The sequence below is a fragment of the Danio rerio genome, chromosome 12, assembly GCF_052040795.2.
Source record: "Danio rerio strain M-AB ecotype USA chromosome 12, GRCz13ab, whole genome shotgun sequence".
Taxonomy (NCBI): domain Eukaryota; kingdom Metazoa; phylum Chordata; class Actinopteri; order Cypriniformes; family Danionidae; genus Danio; species Danio rerio.
Genome location: NC_141032.1, coordinates 51,290,079 through 51,311,576, shown reverse-complemented (window position 1 = coordinate 51,311,576; position 21,498 = coordinate 51,290,079). Strand labels below are relative to the sequence as shown.

The 21,498-nt window shown below is 38.1% G+C and overlaps 1 protein-coding gene across 21 annotated transcripts in view; it reads right to left on the bottom strand.

The window, feature by feature from the left end:
* Positions 1 to 19,750, bottom strand: part of arhgap44b (Rho GTPase activating protein 44b) — a 61,482-nt gene extending 41,732 nt beyond the window's left edge. For all 21 annotated transcript variants that reach the window (XR_015504768.1, XR_015504767.1, XR_015504763.1 and 18 more), the window contains exon 1: positions 19,482 to 19,750. Coding sequence is in view for 9 of the 21 variants with exons in the window: in XM_087277105.1 (XP_087133231.1) it covers positions 19,482 to 19,534 (53 nt within the window). In the remaining 12 variants the exon portion in view is untranslated. The remainder of the gene's footprint in view (positions 1 to 19,481) is intronic.
* Positions 19,751 to 21,498: the final 1,748 nt, after the last annotated feature.

The following is a 21,498-nucleotide window of genomic DNA, read 5'->3' as shown; positions in this document are numbered from 1 at the left end:
AAGGGAGCCATCCCACAGAACCCGGGGGGTCGCCGCGATCCGCCATGATGCCAGAGCCTGCATCCATCCACCGAAGCGGGAGCGGAGCAGGAGACCAGAGATGCCGCCAGCCTGCCAGGAGAACCGCCGCCGGATGCCAGATGACGGACGGGTGGATAGATTCCTCCACAGGGCTCCCAGCACGTCGTCGCATCTCTCAGCTGGTGGAGGACCGAGTGGCAGCGTGTCTGAAGAACCGAACCCCAAATTTTTTTTTCTTTCTTTTTCCTCTCTCTCCTTTCTCGGTCTACTCTGTCTTTCGTCCTTTTTTTTTTTTAACATATTTTACTTTTGCTTTCAGTTTGACGGCAGTCTCCGTGAGGAGCTGCCATCCCTGTTATTAATAAATATTTTAAAACTGCGTCGGTTCTCCGCCTCCTTCTTCCCGGCGGCCAAAGGGCCGTAAACGTTATTACACAGTCATTAGCTAAAGTTGGAACGGCTGTGAACAATCATAAGCATGTGATCCTCTCGAAATTCATTCATAAATACACTTCACATAATTATTATTCTTTTAATGTATATGTGCTGATGTTATATTAATTGCCAAATATTCCAAATAAAAAGGCAAAATAAAGTTTTGCTATCATCTCTCTCTGTCTCTCTCTCTCTCTCTGTCTCTCTCTCTCTCTCTCTCTGTAGTGGTGTTTGTGCCTCGGGCTGCAGACGCTCTGCTGGATTTCTCTCTCAGTATCTGCTCTCTTCATCTTCATCTTCACGAGGTGTTCAGAGCGTCTCATCAAACCCTGACGCAAACCTTCCTCTGACGCTGCTCCGTTTCATCTCAGATACACAGAAAAACAGATTCACTGAAATATGCTGCGCTGAGATTCTGCGTGTTTGGTCTGAAACTCACAGCTTGATCTGTCAAATCTCGCACTTCATGTTTCAGCGTTAAACAATCCGCTCCAAGATCTCCTTGGGTCTCTACAACGCAGGAATGGAAAGTGTATAATGTAATAAGAAATAATATAATGTAAAAGAAATAATAGGGAAATGAGTGTGCAAAATAACTGAAAATGTGCTGCAGTTTATTACACGGTTTCTGTAGTGTAATATACAACACCAACACAGCCAATACAGCACTGCACACCAGAACCAGGAAATCAGAGCACATCTCACCTGTCCTCAGGTCTCTACACTGGCTCCCAGTTACATTCAGAATAGAGTTTAAAGTATTATTACTGGTCTATACATCACTAAATGGCCTAGGAGCTCAATACATTACAGATATGCTGACTGAATACAAACCCAACAGATCACTCAGATCTTTAGGATTATATAAACCAGAAGTTCCAAGAGTTCAGTCAGAGCAGGGTGAATCAGCCTTCAGCTACTAACAGCGCCCCCTGCTGCTGGAATCAGCTTCAGGAAATGATCAGATGTGCTCCAACATTAGGCATGTTCAAATCAAGACTGAACACACATCTGTTTAGCTGTGCCTTTACTAGGGCTGGGCGATTTGGCAAAAAAAAAAAATAAATCTAGGTTTTTTATAAAGTTTGACCGATTCACGGTTCTGATGTTTTTTTATTGTGTCACTAGTCTTCTCAAAACATTACAACAACATGACTGAAGTAACACTCTCTTTAAAAGTAACTTGAAACACCATCTGCTTAAGGAGCATTGTGTTTTAATGGCCATGCCATACAAAAATCAGTCAAGGTGTAAATAAATGTAAAACAAACACACGAGTTAAATATCGTTGCAGAAGATTTGAATGAGAAATATTTGTGTAAATATTGCAGTTGCAGGAATACAGAGGGATTGTTTGCAAGTTTTGCTGAGTCTAGGAAAGATTGGCTGTCAGCTCAGCTTTGGCTTTGTCTTCTGATTGAATGTCAAGTTGTGAAGCTACTGAACATGGAAACTGTAAAGCCTAATTTAACCCAGTGTGTGAAGTTGTGGACGTATAGCAGGAGCAAATACAAGCACCAGGGGCCTCATGTATCAACGCTGCGTACGCACAAAAACTTTGCGTACGCCAGGTTTCCCGCTCAGAGTCGCTCACGTTTGGATTTACTAACGATGAACTGAACGTGGGAATGTGCGCAGCTTCACGCAGCTTCATGTCTGGCGTACGCACATTTTTTGTGTGTGTCTGTTTTATTTCCATTGGCGACTCCTAGAGGCAGTTGTGTTAAATTCCTCTCTACAAAGTGTCTGAGCCTTGCAATGGCAGCTGTATGAGACGGGTTCATCTAGCAGGTATAAAAGGTTTCCATACCATACAGTTGACCAGCCAAACATTAAAGCACAATTTGCAGCGGTCGCCTGTTTTCCCAGTGTAATCTGAGCGATCTACTGCACGCACATTGCTATAAAGACACTATCTGAAGATGAATTTGCATGCGTGAATCAGAAACATTTCCATTCAATAAATGTGCAAATAAAATATGATGCTTATTGATATGAACTTATTGACTTATTGATGATTCTTACTTGTCTTTCTTGTGATAAGTAGTTGGCAAAATCTGATATGTAGCGGGGGGAAAAACAAGAAAGAGTTCATCAGACGCTGGATTCGAACCGAGTTCGTGCTCGAACGTATCAATTCATGATCACAAGCATCTAACGAGCGCGCCACTGAGACTGTTAAGCGACCAGCAACATTTTACAGATATAAACCACACTATTTCTTTTTTTTGTTTTTAATTCACTCAGTGCGATGTTCAGACAACTGTGTTGACCGCATCAGCTAAACTCTCCCACTCTATTGTTTTCTTTTGTTGTTAATTCCGGAGAACAAACTTGCAAATAACACCGCTTTTCTCCGGTCTACCTCTGAAAGCAGCACCTCCAGTTCACATTCTGTTCAAAGTTTCTCCTCTTGCTTGCTTTTGCCGTTGCTTTTTCGTTGGGTTTTTCCATTAGCATAGTCATTAGCATATTCATACGGGGGAGGAGGCAGGGAGGGGTTTTGTGCTCGTACATGTTGCGCTCAGTTTCACATTCATTCAGATGTACAATATAATATGCATGAGATTCGGCGTACGCAGTGTTTCATACATCTGAATTTTTTTCTGCGTACACACATTTACAGCTTTGTGCGTACTGCGTACGCAATGTTTTAGTAAGATTTCCACGCAAGTCTTCGTACATGAGGCCCCTGATGTGTGTCTAATATAAATTAATATATTTAATCTACTTTTATCTTTCCCCCTTTTAAATACCGATCATTTGATGCGCTTTGCTCCACTCTCTGTATAGACCTTTTACGCAAAAACCGGAAGTACGTCAACAACGTGTAAACCCAGTTCCGGTATGAGTTTTTTGGCGGAGAAAAGGCAGCTAGAGTATTTCGGCGAGCCTGAGTTGTCTTCCGAAGTTAATTAAATAAGTTATTAAATACATGCAATTAAAATAGGGGAGAGCGGGGCAGAACCTAACACAGGGCCAGTTGTAACACACTTGCTTTAAATACTTCCACACATGCTAGTATGATAAAACTTTGTGTATTTACTAGATGTCACAGCAATAAATTATTTCATTATTAAAAAAATATATATATATTTTTTAGTTGAGTTTCGTGAACAGCTTATATTAACATTAATTTGTTCAGGTAGATATGCATAACGGTACACACAGGTGACTAGCGTTAACTAAATACACTATGAACAATCTTAACTGCAGGTGGGATAGTGGTAAAGTTGGTTCTTATTTGCACTTTTAGACTTTCCCTTTAACAATATAATTTCTTTAAAGTATTATTTGCAAACTCTAAATAGCGAAATCATATTAGCAGCCAATGACTATCAAAGTACAGCATTGTTCACAGTCAAATAACCAGTGTTAATGTTGTTTTCAAGTCATGTTTGCATGGTTATTTCGATCGAATATTCAAAGTAACATGGTAAATAATATAGAGACTTCTAAATAAACGAACGTGTGAATATAATACCAACTTTACCTAAATGCAGGTGGGTGTGTCACGTAGTCATGATCCATCCTTGCTGCCTTAGCCACCGTGTCGCGAAGTGCCGGCTGCAGACATAGGTGCTACCTGTTTTACATTAAAACTATGCCCTTCCTCTCTTCGGATCGCCTGTATCCATTTGGGTTTCAGGTTTGGATCCACAGGAAAAGAATGAAATAAAAGGTAGGGCTGTTTTTGGTTAGAAGACGAACAGCCTGGAACACAACAGAAACTGCGATTCTTCGACTCTGCCATTTTTCGTATCTGCCGCTATGATAACAGGAAGTTCTAATGCACTACATTGACGTATTTCCGTTCGAAAAATGCGGAAGTGCGTAAAAGGTCTATTATGCTGCCTGATCTGTCCGGTTTTCAACTAGGTCCGCTAAATGACGTCATGTGGGCGGCTACTTTCATTTTAACTGCTACAGTCCCTCACCTCTGCTCGTGTTCAAACCAAAAGATCGGCACAGTTTTTCACATGGCAGGCTTTTACGTCCTTCATACGTGTTGAGATCGAGTTTATCGACTTGATGAGGGAAAATGTCTTGACAATCCACACAGACGTGACTCAGTCAAGCAGGTCGTACACTAGAAGCGTCGCGACACGGCGCGCACATGACAGTTTAAACTATCACACACCAAACGCACACATTCGCTTGATATTTAACATGAAACTAATCAGATGGCGCTCTGTGGTGCGGCTGAAATATGAACTGCTCCGTGAATCGTGGCTGGGCAGCGCCGGTGTGTGTATAGAAACCTGTTTAGAATTCTAAAAATCACAATTTCTCGATTTGATTCAAAATTAAATCGTCTGAAAACGTAAATTCGAATTAATCGAAAAAATCTGAAAAATCACCCAGCCCTAGCCTTTACTGAATGAGCACTGTGCTACATCCGACAGAATGCACCATTATGTTTCTCTTCTTCTTCATTCTTTTATAACACATTTTATCTGTTTTATTTTGTTTTTTTTACATAATCATTTTTATTATTTGCTTTTATTTTTCTTATACTTGTTTCTTTTATTCTTGTTTATGTAAAGCACTTTAAACTGCCACTGTGTAAGATATATGCCATATAAATAAACTTGCCTTGCCTTGTGCACATGACAATAAAAGTCAGTTTTTTGATCTTTTAATGATAAAAGTGGTTGGAAAAAAGATCAATATCCCATAATGCAACTCAGAAGCAGAAATAAATAAAGAAAGATAAAAACAAGAATAACAAAATACAGAAAGCTGCTAATTTTGGGATATTTTTACGGTGAGTTTTGTCTGTGTAACGAAGGTATAATGTGTAGTGTTAGTACTTTAAAACACTGGTGCCTAACACTATAAATTAAAACTATTAAACAATTAATTTAAACATTTTAGTTTGATTTCAACCCTAAAAAAGGCAATATTTAGTTTTTCTGTGAAATTTATTGCGACACGATTATAAATTCACCAGATGACCTGAACCGCTCTAATTGGGAAGATTTCATTCTTTTAGGCTGTACTCACACTATGTACAGTTGAACAGGGCTGAGGCACTCTTGTCCCCCCTCCTGTCTCCCCCAACAGCCCGCACTCAAGTTACATTCGGGCCTGGGCACGCTTTCATCATCGATAATGCGCTCTCACTCAGCACAATGGAGATTTCTTTAGCTATATCAGTTAAGTAGTTTGATATGCAGTGATGCAGTCAGATAATTCGCCGAACAGATCAGCCACTTTTGACGCTCATAAACAACAATAAAGTCCTTGTGCTGCAGGAATGAGGAGGTTTGCTGAAGGTGCAGCTGTGGTGCAGTGAGGGGTTTGTGTCTTTAATAAACTACAGCAGTTTCTGTTCATTGAACAGTAAGAATGATTAATAAACACATATGAAGCAGTCCCTTAAAGTCACGTCTCGTCTTCAGTTTTGGGCTCAGGCGTGCTCTGCACTCGCATTACAAGCGAAGGGAACCGCATGCTCTGGCGCAACTCTTCCAACTATTCCAATAAATTAAATAAAAATAAATGAAAATAAATTACAGAGCACAGATAAAAGTGAAATAAACAGTGCTTTGCGGTTTTCTGGCTAGCCTAATGCTGTGTTCACACCAAACGCGCAATGCGTCTGTATTTTGTACTGTCTGGAGCCAGCACCTAAGCTTTACCTCATCATAGCAATAAAAGTGATTTGATTTGAATCGTCCTATTCGCGTGTAAATATAGGCTTGAAGATTTTGAGTTGACTCGCTTCATTCAGGTGTAAAATTCACTACACAATAGTTGTGGATTTGCGTCATGGGCAGGGCTTCTGTCCGCCCGGTGACTCTAGCTTCATTGCTAAATGGCTAACATGGGTTTTGTTGAGAGAGTAGCTGTACTTTATGTGCTTTAGGAATGCTGAAAAACATTGTAGATTCATTCGGCGCCATGTCTGAGTTCACTAGATCAAACTTTTTTCACCAAGTACCCCCTCAGAAAAAAAATTGTCTCTCCAAGTACCTTCATAAGGACCAGTATTAAACTACAGTAGCGTAGTGGGCCTAATTAAGCAGCTACCGCACTGCACAGTTTGATTACATGCAGATTAATTAGTGTTATCGTACACGTTAAAGGGTTAAACGTGTGTTCATTTTATTCTTTTATTATTCAGCGATTCTTCCGTGTTCCACAGAGCCGAGACCAGTTTGATAAACTGTTGTCCGGTGTCAGCATAAGGATTTCCTCGGGCGACACCAACAACAGGCGCCACGTTATAATCATGCCCCTACAAGAGCAAACTCCTGATTGGGTAACACGGCGTTAACGTCCACTGAAGTTCATATTTTCTAACTGGAGAGAAAAAAGTCAAACATACAAAACACTCAAGTCGCACCACTTCATTCACACAAATAATTCGTGCCGCCTCATTTGCATGATGATGATGTCACTGACAAAAGAACAACAAACGATACATTGTTTCAAAAGTGTTCTAAATATTGCAACTGTCATTTAATAAAATACTGAATTCTGAATGGCTGATGAGCATTCTAATGTGTAGTTAAACACACAGCTAAAGTAGTTCCGGCAGGTTTTGAGCGCATTAGAGCTCCATATCACTCCACTGAATGATTTGAGGTACTTTACAGCTACAACAGTCAAAACTGATCAACAATCCAGAGGAACAGCACACACATCATCTGCAACAGTTCACACACACACATCAGTCATGTACAAATATAAAATATAAACGTGGTAAAAAAATTAAATAATGAAAAACGAATAATGAAAAATGAAATTAAATAGAATAAAAAAAGAACAAAACGATTAATAATGCAAAAATTAAACAACTTTTTTTTCTTAAAAGATGCGGCACGGTGGCTCAGTGGTTAGCACTGTCACTTCACAGCAAGAAGGTTGCTGATTCGAGTCCCGGCTGGGTCAGTTGTCGTTTCTGTGTGAAGTTTGCATGTTCTCCCTATGTTGAACTAAATTGGTTGTAGTGTGTGTGTGTGTGTGTGTGTGTGTGTGTGTGTGTGTGTGTGTGTGTGTGTGTGTGTGTGTGTGTGTGTGAATGAGTGTGTACAGGTGTTTCCCAGTACTGGGTTGCAGCTGGAAGGGTGTCTGCTGTGTAAAACATATACTGGAATAGTTGGCGGTTCATTCTGCTGTGGTGACCACTGATGAATAAGGGACTAAGTCGAAGGAAAATGAATGAATGAATGAATGAGAATAAAAAGGAACTGCAATAATTATGCAATAATACAATGCAATTAATAATGCAATTATTAAACAAAAGAAAATCAAACAGCAAAGCAATCAATAATGCAAAAATGCAACAAATAAGAATTCTGAGAAAACCAAAAACGTAATTAATAATTCAAAATTTAAACAACAAAATTCTAAAAAAAATGAATAATGCAAAAATAAAGCAGAATTCTGAAAAAGTTATAAACATATAATGAAAAATTAAACAAAAGAGAATAAGTTTTATTATATTATATATTATATAGCAATTAATAATGCAAAAATAAAAGAAAATGAAAGAAAAAACAATAATGCAAAAATGAAAAAGAAAATAAAAACAATAATGCAAAAAAAATAAATAAATAAAACAGAACTCTGAAAAAGTTATTAACATGAATAAAACACGACAGAATAAAAAACAAAAAAGCAATTAATAAAGCAAAAATTATGGAAAAGAAAACAATAATGCGGAAATGGTTTGATAACAGTCTTCGCATTATCAGCATGCTTAATGGATTTAAATAAAGTGTGATGTAAACTCTGATTGATTGCCCAGCAGCTCTGCTGATGTTTGAGGTGTAGTTGTTTTGCTTCTCCATCAGGACTGATCTGAGGTCGGAAACACAGTTTCAGTGTTAAACGATGCGCTCTGACGTCTCCAAGGGTCTCTGCTGACTGCTAAATGCAGCGCTAATGCAGTTATGCAGCAGACGCAGGAATGGAAAGTGGAGCAGGAGCACTCATGCGTCCTAATGTGCAGCCGCTTGTGTTCCTGACGGCCGTAAGTCGAGCAGAACAAACACCAGGAAGAAGAGAGACTCCTTCATAAACCCACTCAACTGCAGAGCTGCACTGTCAAACACTGCTATAAAACTGTAAACATGCTGCAGTAAATATCTGAAACCTGGATAACAGTAAGTTTCCTTCACTCACAAAATGATGTTTGATGCTTGATCAAAGTACTTTTCTGAAATACACAATTCGTGAGTTGTGTGTATGGGGGGGGGGGGGGGTAATTACAAGTTAATTACAAGTTAATTAAATTACTTCACGTTGTCCCAACACACATTGATTGTGTGGAACTACATAAGACAGTACTCTGATTAACAGTCGATCATGTAAACAGCGATTTTTGATTATAGATCATAATGGAACTAAAGAGAAATGGAAATAAGATATGTGGAGTATAGTCGCATTATTGACATGCAGCACAGACATGTAAACAACCCTTATCAAGCTATTACAGTCATGTAGGACTTGTTGCCACCTATAACGACAGGATATTCCATACACACACGGCTGTTTGACACTCTCTGCAGATACAGAGTCAGTGAAGGACCACAGACCCCAGCATCATGAAATGCAGAGTTTTTTTTCTTTACATTGTGTGTGCGGTATCAGAAACTCCATTATAACAACACTCTTCCAGCAGTCCTTACTAGAGCTGTAATGATACACCAAACCCACGATTCGATTCCTATCACGATTTTTGACTCACGATTCGGTTCTTATCACGATTTTTGACCCACGATTCGGTTCGTATCACGATTCTTGACCCACGATTCGGTTCGTATCACAGTTTTTGACCCACGATTTGGTTCGTATCACGATTTTTGACCCACGATTCGGTTCGTATCACAGTTTTTGACCCACGATTTGGTTCGTATCACAGTTTTTGACCCACAATTTGGTTCGTATCACGATTTTTGACCCACGATTCGGTTCGTATCATGATTTTTGACCCACGATTCGGTTCGTATCACAGTTTTTGACCCACGATTTGGTTCGTATCACAGTTTTTGACCCACAATTTGGTTCGTATCACAGTTTTTGACCCACGATTTGGTTCGTATCACAGTTTTTGACCCACAATTTGGTTCGTATCACGATTTTTGACCCACGATTTGGTTCGTATCACGATTTTTGACCCACGATTCGGTTCGTATCATGATTTTTGACCCACGATTTGGTTCGTATCATGATTTTTGACCCACGATTTGGTTCGTATCACGATTTTTGACCCACGATTCGGTTCGTATCATGATTTTTGACCCACGATTTGGTTCGTATCACAATTTTTGACCCACGATTTGGTTCGTATCACGATTTTTGACCCCCGATTTAATTCGTATCACGATTCTTGACCCACGATTCAGTTCGTGTCACGATTTTTGTCTCAGGATTGGATTCGTATCACGATTTTTGAACCACGATTCGGTTCGTATCACGATTTTTGTCCCACGATTCGGTTCGTATCACAGTTTTTGACCCATGATTTGGTTCATATCACAGTTTTTGACCCACGATTCGATTCGTATCACGATTCTTGACCCACGATTCGGTTCGTATCACAGTTTTTGACCCAAGATTCGATTCGTATCACGATTTTTGTCCCACGATTCGGTTCGTATCACAGTTTTTGACCCACGATTTGTTTCATATTACAGTTTTTGACCCACAATATGATTCGTATCACAATTCTTGACCCACGATTCGGTTCGTATCAGTTTTTGACCCACGATTTGGTTCGTATCACAGTTTTTGACCCACGATTCGATTCGTATCACGATTCTTGACCCACGATTCGGTTCGTATCACAGTTTTTGACCCACGATTTGGTTCATATCACGATTTTTGACTCGGGATTGGATTCGTATCACGATTTTTGACCCACGATTCGGTTCGTATCACAGTTTTTGACCCACCATTTGGTTCGTATCACAGTTTTTGACCCACGATTCGATTCGTATCACGATTCTTGACCCACGATTCGGTTCGTATCACAGTTTTTGACCCACGATTTGGTTCGTATCACGATTTTTGACCCACGATTCGGTTCGTATCATGATTTTTGACCCACGATTTAGTTCGTATCACGATTTGTGACCCACGATTCAATTCGTATCACGATTCTTGACCCACGATTCAGTTCGTATCACGATTTTTGACTCGGGATTGGATTCGTATCACGATTTTTGAACCACGATTCGGTTCGTATCACGATTTTTGACCCACGATTCGGTTCGTATCACGTTTTTTGACCCACGATTCGATTCGTATCACGATTTTTGACCCACGATTCGGTTCGTATCACGTTTTTTGACCCACGATTCGATTCATATCACGATTTTTGACCCACGATTTTTTGACCCACGATTCGGTTCGTATTACGATTTTTGACCCACGATTCAGTTCATATCACGTTTTTTGACCCATGATTCAATTAGTATCACGATTTTTGACCCACGATTCGGTTTGTATCATGATTTTTGACCCACGATTCGATTCGTATCACGATTTTTGACCCAGATTCGATTCGTATCACAATTTTTGACCCACGATTTTTTGACCCACGATTCGGTTCGTATCACGATTTTTGACTCGCGATTCGATTCGCATCAGGATTTTTGACCCACAATTTTTTTACCCACGATTCGGTTCGTATCACAATTTTTGACCAACGATTCGATTAGTATCACGATTTTTGACCCACGATTCAGTTCATGTCACGATTTTTGACCCACGATTCGGTTTGTATCACAATTTTTGACCCACGATTCGGTTCCCCACCCCACAAGATCATGAAAGGAACATTCAACTCATGTAACACCTTCATCATATTATTGTCTTATTCAGATTAAGGCAAATCATTCCATTACTGATGTCCATGTGAAAGTAGTCAATGTTCCCTCAGCATGTTGAGGCTTTCATTTAAAAGTACATCACAGTTTTTATATATTTATATATTGTAACATAGGAGTCGGGGTACAACGAGTTGAGGATCTACGTGTAGATTTATTAAGAGAAGTGTCAGGTAGGCAATGGTCAAGCAGGAACAAACAGTACGATGAAGGTAATCCAAAAGCGTAGTCAGCAAAATGGGCGAATGGTCAGCAAAACAACATAAAGCAATGAACAGGGCAAAGATTAAAACCCACGAAAGGACAACGCAAGGAAAACACATAGAAATTGTTACGTTCAAATAGAGTAATAGAAGGACCCAATATGCAAGTAAAATTACTTTGTTGATACAGTCAATATGGCATAAACAAAGTCCAAAATGGACAAATAAACAGACAAAAGATGAGGTATCCCACTCAATCGGGGAAAACAGACAGACTAGGTGTCAGATGGGTCTCCACGCCATCCCTAAACACAGACAGAGAGCACATCAAAAATAACAACGAACTGACACGAGATAAGAGAAGCGCTGACCAGATATAGCCGAGTCGCAGCTGGCAGGTTAATCAGGACAGCAGGACTCCACATAGCACGTGACATAAAACTGACGTCAGACACACGTGGAACACCAAAACAAAACCATGTGACCAAACGGACACTCACAAGTGCGCACACACCTACAACCGTGACAAGAAATATTACAAGAAAACAAGACTCAGCAATGTGTATGTGTGTGCACTCAAAAGAAAATATCTTGCTCGTTCAAACTACTTAATAAAAATGAGCTAAAACAACACAATTCTTGAGATTTCATTGGGACAAAATTATTTTTTTATGTTCAATCCACATAAATTTGTTAAACGTGTTATTCAATTTGTGTCGGGACAACATGAATGAATTGTGTGGAACCCTGCATTTTTTACAGTGTGTGCTGTTTATATGGTCCCACAGGAGCTTCCAGGTGTGTGTGTGTGTAATCAGGGGGAATCAAGAACTGGTGTGTCTGAGGTGCGTGATGGGAGTTGTAGTTCGTTAAAGTGGCATATGCGTAGCTGTCCAGCGATCTAGCCTGTGATTAAGGAATTAAGTGAATAAGGCGGTAAGGAATTAAATGATCTTATCAACTGATTGAACATAAAATATTTACAGTTATTTTTGTCATGATGACAGTAAATAATATTAGTCTAGATATTCTTCAAGACACTAGTATTCAGCTTAAAGTGACATGTAAAGGCTTCACTAGGGTAATTAGGGTAAAGTTAGGGTAATTAGGCAAGTCATTGTATAACAGTGGTTTGTTCTGGAGACAATCCAACACTAATATTGCTGAAGGGGCCAATAATATTGAGCTTAAAATGAGTTTAAAACAATTAAAACTGCTTTTATTCCAGCCAAAATAAAACAAACAAGAAGAAAAAATATTAGAGGAGATACTGTGAACAATTCCTGAATCTGTTCAACATCATTTGGGAAATATTTGAAGAAGAGTAAATAATTCTATCTTCAGCGCTGTGTCATTGATTCCCTGACTCTATACAGTCTCTGTACCTGCACTCTTGAAGGTTATTTGGGTTTGCAGAGAGCACGGCTGATCCCAGTTCAGTATTACATTCACACCAACACAATATCAGCAGGAGATTAATGTCAAATCCACCAACATCAGCTGCTAAGAAAACAAGTCAACGCTTCACCAAACGTCACATATTAAACACAAGCATACGAGGAATACAATGAAAGTATGTCATGCGCATATTTAGGTGAGGCTGGTTTACAGTAATTAGTGTCACTAGCAAACACACACAGACGGTTGTTTGCGAGACGCGCTCAGCTAATGACTCACAGGCTAATTAAGGGTCAAGCAGAGCTGTAAATAATGCTGTTTATTTACTGCGAGGCGCTTTAATAGCAGCCTGCAGGGATCTCACTAATGCTGGAGACATGAACTGAACAGTGCATGATATTTTACACTATATTAGCTATGATATGCATTAGATAAGTATCGATGAGAGAGCAATACAATCATAGTATTCAACAATTGTTTTATTTTATTTAGTTTTTATTATTATTAAAATGTATTATTATTTCATTTATTAAATAAAACTATTCTTCATATTTTATTAAATATTTTATATAATTTAATTGTTATTTAATATATAACAGTTGATTACTGCTAGGCTTAAACATGGAAGAGAAACAAAAACTGTTTAATAATTGTATTATTATTTTAACAAATTTATTTAAACGTCATAATTATTTGCTTGTTTGATTAGAAATTTAATTTTGAATAAATTTGATGCCTTTTTGCCTAATAAAATGTGATAGCTTGATGCATGTTTAGAACTTTTTTTATTGCATTTATCATGTGATTTTATCTACTTGCTAAATAAATGCATGTATAAATGTGTGTGTTAAGCATGAATGTATTTATTTAATTTTATAAAAAATATATTTATAAATATTTAATCTCTGTATATTTTCTTTTATCTCTATATCATTTTAAGTTTAATTGTATTTATTATTCATTGCATGCATGATGCACGGTGGCTCAGCGGTTAGCACTGTCGCCTCAAAGCAAGAAGGTCACTCGTTCGAGTCCCAGCTGTGTCAGTTGGCACAACAAATGCAGTGCATTGCTGAAGTAGGCTTCTTCTACATTCAGACACATTCATATGTTTGAACTGCATTACAATTAGGGATGCAACAATTATAGATTTTGGTTGCACAATTATATAGTCTGAAGAATAATCATGCTTTCACTAATGTAAATTCAAGCTTTATATTAGGTAAGTAGCTATTTAGATTAACTGTTGTTGCCATCTGCATTCATGAATTCATTCATTCATTCATTCATTCATTCATTTTCTTGTCAGCTTAGTCCCTTTAATAATCCGGGGTTGCCACAGTGGAATGAACCGCCATCTTATCCAGCAAGTGTTTGTCAACCCATCTCTGGGAAACATACACACACACACACATACACTACGGACAATTTTAGCTACCAAATGTGTTTGGACTGTGGGGGAAACCGGAGCACCCAGAGGAAACCCATGCAAATGCAGGGAGAACATGCAAACTCCACACAGAAACGCCAACTGAGCCGAGGCTCGAACCAGTGACCTTCTTGCTGTGAGGCGACAGCACTACCTACTGCGCCACTGCTTCGCCTTCAAAAGATGTTTGGTGACTAAAATATTGTTTTAATAAATAGATCTGTTTACTAAATCTCTTTTGTTCAAATGCACCAAATTACATCACCTATATACACCAAGAAATAGAAAAACATGTTAATTTTCATCTGTTCTCGTTACTAGTTATTAAACATAAATGATATCTCAGAGCTGCAGAATCTGTGAAAGTTGTGTTTGTCATGAGCAGGATTTTCTTTCAGGAGTTTCCGTGCAGGAGGCGTAACCGAGCTGTCACTCAACACGCATTAGAGCACAAATACACCGTCAGACGCCTCATAATCCCTCGCCATATTGATCCGTCACTGCTTTGAACACAATGACTTGCATTTTTAATGGACACGGCTATTATTCTCCCGCTGCGCTTTTTAATCCATCTGCAGCAACACATTCATTCATGCAACAAAAGCAGTGACATCAGAACTCACTCTATTGACTTTCTTACTTCACGTGCCTTGACTTACTGTGTTAATAATAATAATACATTTTATTCATAGTGCGCTTTCTCAGAGCGATACAAGGCAGAACAACAAAAACTGTAGAAAAAGACCACAATAAAGCAATAAAATATGAGCGATTCAGTACAACTGGATGATTAAATTAACAAAAATAATCAATCTGAGTTAAAAGCAACGGCAAAAAGGTGAGTCTTGAGAAGTCCAGTCCAGAGAAACGGCTAGGCCATTCCATAGCTTAGATGCACTGTATGGAAAAGCACGACCACCCATATCGGGTTGCACAATATTGGAAAAATTGACATAGGAATATTTGGCAGAACAGTGGCTCAGTGGTTAGCACCGTGGCCTCACAGCAAGAAGGTCTCTGGTTTGAGTCCTGGCTGGGTCAGTTGGTGTTTCTGTGTGGAGTTTGCATGTTCTCCCCGTGTTGGCGTGGGTTTTCTCCGGGTGCCCCAGTTTAACCCACAGTCCAAACACATCCGCTGTCTAAAACATATGCTGGATACGTTGGTGGTTCATTCCGCTGTGGCGACCCCTGATTACTAAGAGACTAAGAAACCAGAGCACTCGGAGGAAACCCATGCCAACACGGGGAGAACATCCAAACTCCACACAGAAACGCCAATTGACCCAACCGGGACTTGAATCAGCGACCTTCTTGCTGTGCGGTGATCATGCTACCCACTGCACCACTGTGACACCTTAACAAAACATCAGTCTATTTATTTATTTATTCCATTTTTTATGATAGAAGTAGGCAGTTCATTCTGCTGTGGCGTCCCCTTTTAATAATTCAACAGTGTTATAATGTTTCCATGGTGCTTTTTTTTCAACATTCTTCAAAATATCTTCTTTTGTGCTCAACAGAGAAAATCAAACTAATGACAGTTCAGAATAGGGCTGCACAATATATGGCTTCAGCATTGGTATTGCAATGTGCGTGTCTGCAATAGTCACATCGCAGGATATGCAGTGTTGAGTTCAGATAGTGGGATTATATTTGAGCAAAGAGCCATAATTTAGTTAATTAAAGAGTTTCACCATAATAAACGTTTATCATGCATGTGTTTTGAAAACCTGTGACTTTGCATTCAGGCACAAGAAAATGTACCTTTTTGTACGTTTATTAAAGATTTATTTGTTTAACTATTTAGGGTGAAGATTTTACAGTGTTTTTACATGTGATTATTCTATTACTCTACTTGAAAACTGTTTGGCTCCACACAATAAAGAAAACCATAAATGTATTTTTTTCTTCTTTGCTTTATTGTATTTATGTATGCTTTTAAATTGTTCATTATATTTTATGAATGATTTATACCCAGAATGATCCCAAATCGGACTAAATTAATGAATTCTTCTTTCCAGAGCTATCAGGTGAAATGATGTTCATATCCCAAACTATATTGCAGAAAAACTAAATATCACCATGTCATATTTTTCCAATATCATGCAGCCCTAGTTTGGAAGCACTTGAGGGTCAGTAAATGATGAGTAATTATCATTTTTGCGTGTACTGTCCCTTTAAGACAGGTGTTTCTCATCTCAGCCATCAGTCATTGATCTCCAGGGAATCTTCACCTTCTATTAATGACATCATCATAATGTTACTATAGCAACCAGCAAACATATCATCTGCTCCGAATTCATAAACAACTATGATGCTTAATATTATCGCTCTTATTTATAACTTGTTTTGTGGTGCTTACATACGCTCTTTTCTGTGATTGTGTTACACTCATTTAATTGAATGTTCTAACCTGACATATTTATCAAAATTTGGAGTTATTATATATATATATATATTTTTTTTTTAATCAAAATCAACTGTTAAGATTTATTATTCATATTGCTTATTTACATTTTTATTCATTCATTCATTTTCTTGTCGGCTTAGTCCCTTTATTAATCCGGGGTCGCCACAGCGGAATGAACCATCAACTTATCCAGCACGTTTTTACACAGCGGATGCCCTTCCAGCCGCAACCCATCTCTGGGAAACATTTACATTATTAATCCCTGTATGTATTTTTTCCAATATGAAATGTAAAAACTTTAAAACTCAAAACAACTCATAATGCAACATTAATTTAATAAACTAATTAATTAATTTATATAATAAATAGTTTTTCAATATTTTTCAACATGTACGGTGCTCAGCATAACTGAGTACAGCCCATTTAGAAAATTAATATGATTCTCCATTTCTCAGTGGAGCATTAAAACAAAACAGATTTATTAAACAGATATATTTATTAAAATTATATTTTCGTCACCAAACATATTGAGAAACTGAAAAATAATACAATTAAATTCAAGCTAAATATTGCAAAAATAAATTACAACCTACAAAATTGCAAATAATATATATTTTTTTCCTCTTTTATAAATTTGTATTTAAAATTTTTCTATAACGTATAAATGTGGCTGCACTAGTGTTTGGACCACTATCGTAAGTTATTTTGTTAGATAAGCTCCATATTTATTATGTGTCCATATATCTTTTAATCACCCGTAAAATATAAGAAAAATAAAAAATAAAAACAGTACGAAGCAATTGAGTGCGAATCATTACCTTTTCTTGAATAAGAGCTTCCTATTAAAAATATTCATTTAAAAGAGAGATTTGTGAGGGGTGATCTTATATATGCTGAGCACTGTATGTGTGTGTGTGTGTGTGTGTGTGTGTGTGTGTGTGTGTGTGTATGTATATATATATATATATATATATATATATATATATATATATATATATATATATATATATATATACATATATATATATATATATATATATATATATATATATATATATATATATATATATATATATATATATATATATAGATAGATAGATAGATAGATAGATAGATAGATAGATATATTTACATACAAAATTAGCATTTTTCTCAGCCTCCTATGATTATGTTCAGTTATTTCATTTGAAAGGCAATGAAAAGAACTTAATCGTCACTATAAAAAGTAAAATCACTGAGCCTACATAAAAGAATCAGAGAAAAATGCTCATTTTAGAAGAAAATATCCAATAGCTTTTAGAGGTTTTTGCATCTAAACTTTTCATATATATATATATATATATATATATATATATATATATATATATATATATATATATATATATATATGAAAAGTTTCATATAAGATATATATATATATATATGTATAGTTAAAATTGAATCTATTCTACCCTGTATAACTGCCATATCTCTTATTTTCATTTAGCTTAAGTTTAACTACAAAACCCATATATTATTAAAACTATATGGAAACATTTAAAAACACGAATGACAATGAACAACAGATAAATGAGTAATTACCAAACTACTTAAACTTTAAGTAAAATAATTAATGTGAAAAAAATCATTTAAAGCAGGTTCAAAACTAAAGACAGAAATGACAACAATTAAGCACCTGAGTCCTGACACACCCACAAATAACCTCGACACCTTGAGCTAAAGTTTTATATTCACACATTCAGACTTGCTCCTTAATGATATTCATTCATTCATTTTATTTTCAGCTTAGTCCCTTTATTAATCAGGGGTTGCCACAGCGGAATGAACCGCCAACTATTCCAGCATATGTTTTACACAGCGGATGCCCTTCCAGCTGTAACCCATCACTGGGAAACACTCATACACACTCATTCTCACACAAACACTACGCACAATGTAGTTGATTCCCCTATAGCGCATGTGTTTGGACTGTGGAGGAAACCGGAGCACCCGGAGGAAACCCACACCAACACGGGGAGAACATGCAAACTCCACACAGAAACACCAACTGACCCAGCCGAGGCTCGAACCAGTGACCTTCTTGCTTTAAGGTGATCGTGCTACCCACTGCACCACCGTGAAGACCCTCCTTAATAGTATAATTTCAGAAAAGTATTGTTTACAAATTCTGAATAAGGAAATCAAATCAGCAGCTGATGACTATCAGTGCAGCATTGCTCACAGTCAATTAAACAGGGTAAATGTTGTGCAGAACTCACTCTCACAAGTGAATCCAGAACCAATATTCAAAGTATATTCAAAAATGAAACAATATGCGGATATACAACCAACTGTAGCTCAATCATTAATAGGTGTGTGTGTGTGTGTGTGTGTGTGTGTGTGTGTGTGTGTGTGTGTGTGTGTGTTTGGGGTCAGGACAGGTGAAGGATGCTCCAGAGGCCCACATCAGGACCAGTCTCCATCACATTATCACAAAACCACAACAACAACAACAACATCTGATTTAATCAAGCAGACACACTCAGCATCCGCTCCCACAAACCGCGCAAATCTACCGCTGTCGATTTCAGCATCTCATTTGCATATCTGCATATGTAAATATGTGAGGTGAAGCGGCGCAGACGTCAATGACACGTCGCCTGAGGGCAGTTCGCGGCGTTATTTCTGCTTTGCTATAATATTCATCATCATTATCATCGATAGAGAGAGATAAATATAAAGATAAAGGTGTTTTCTCTTACCTGCCCACCGTCTGGTTGGCCAGTTGCCGCATTCGGTTGAATTGCTTCTTCATCTTGCTGCAGTTTGTGCGCGATTCCGGACGGATGAAAAAGCAGCGGACACTCCTCACTCACCGGAGATATTCCGTTCCGTTCCGCATCGTGAACGCCTGCTCTCCGGTGTGCGACCATCACCGACAGCTACCGAACACGGCAGAAATCGGTGTTTGCGCTTCTGCTCGGCGCTCGACACTCGGGATGCTCCGCTGAGCGCAGGTGACGCGAGAGCGGGGAATTCTGGGAAATGCAGTTCTACTTTTGCGTGACATTCTGGAAGGGCGTGAGGATGTGTGCTATTGTGTGATATTTAATGCCTTCAAGTAAAATAATTAATATGAGGGAAGACGTTTAAAGCAGATTTACACACTATACAGATAAACAATTATAACAATTGAGCACCTGAATTAAATAAGCTTCACTTGACTTTGATTAAAGATGATTTCAGTCCCCCTAGAATATATTTTCTTTCACAAATATGATTTATTAATGGATAAATGTAGTATTCATTCTTGTGAATGGTTTTTTTTATTTAATGTATACCTTTTGTACTGCTCCTTGTCTCTGTTTTTATTATTATTATTAATTAATTTTAATATTTTATAATTGTTATTATTATTTGAAGGGAACATTTTTATTTATTTAATTTATTTTAATGGTAAATGTGCCTTGCGATGTTGATTCATCCCTGTTATGTGGTGTACAGTTTTGCAACAATTAATAATAAAATAAAGAAATAATTTTTATCCTAGAAAACAAAAATTAAATCATTCATTCATTCATTCTCTTGTCGGCTTAGTCCCTTTATTAATCCGAGGTCGCCACAGCGGAATGAACCGCCAACTTATCCAGCAAGTTTTTACGCAGCGGATGCCCTTCCAGCTGCAACCCATCTCTGAGAAAAATCCACACACACACACTCATACACCACGGACAATTTAGCCTACCCAATTCACCTGTACCGCATGTGTTTGGACTGCGGAGGAAACCGGAGCACCCGGAGGAAACATGGAGAACATGCAAACTCCACACAGAAACAGCAACTTACTCAGTCGAGGCTTGAACTCTTGACCTTCTTGCTGTGAGGTGACAGCACTACCTACTGCACCACTGCGTCGCCTACAAAAGTTAAATAATAATAATATTGGCGACACGGTGGCTTAATGGTTTTCCCTGTTTCTTCACAGCTAGAAGGTCACTGGTTCGAGTTGGTGTTTCTGTGTGGAGTTTGCATGTTCTCCCCATGTTGGCGTGGATTCAGGTGTTTCCCAGTGTTGCAGCTGAAAGGACATCCTCTGTGTAAAACAAATGCTGGAATAGTTGATGGTTCATTCCTCTGTGGCGCCCCCTGATGAATAAAGGGACTAAACTGAAGGAAAATGAATGAATGAATGATAATAATCTTGACACCATATTTATCCACACTATTTGATTTATAGTATTTTTTTTTTATTATTTAACACCATTTGCAAAAGCAGACACACACACACACACACACACACACACACACACATATATATATATATATTGTGTAAACACTTAAAAATATTTTAATAGATTTAATTTTTTATCAAGAACACCCATACACTTCCATTCACTACTGACAATTTAGCTTACCCAGTGCCCCTACACTGCATATCTTTAGATTGTGGGGGAAACCGGAGCACCTGGAGGAAACCCACGTGAACACAGGAGAACATGCAAACTCAAAACTCACACAGAAATGCCAACTGGCCCAGCCAAGGCTTGAACCTGCGACCTACTTGCTGTGAGGCGAGAGCGCTACCCAATGCGCCACTGAGCTGCCCTGGGTGGTACGGTGGCTCAGTGGTTAGCACTGTGCCCTCACAGCAAGAAGGTCACTGGTTCGAGTCCTGGCTGGGTCAGTTGGTGTTTCTGTGGAGTTTGCATGTTCTCCCCTTAATGGCGTGGGTATTATATTAACTATAAAATAAATATTTATTTCAACAATACATTCTAA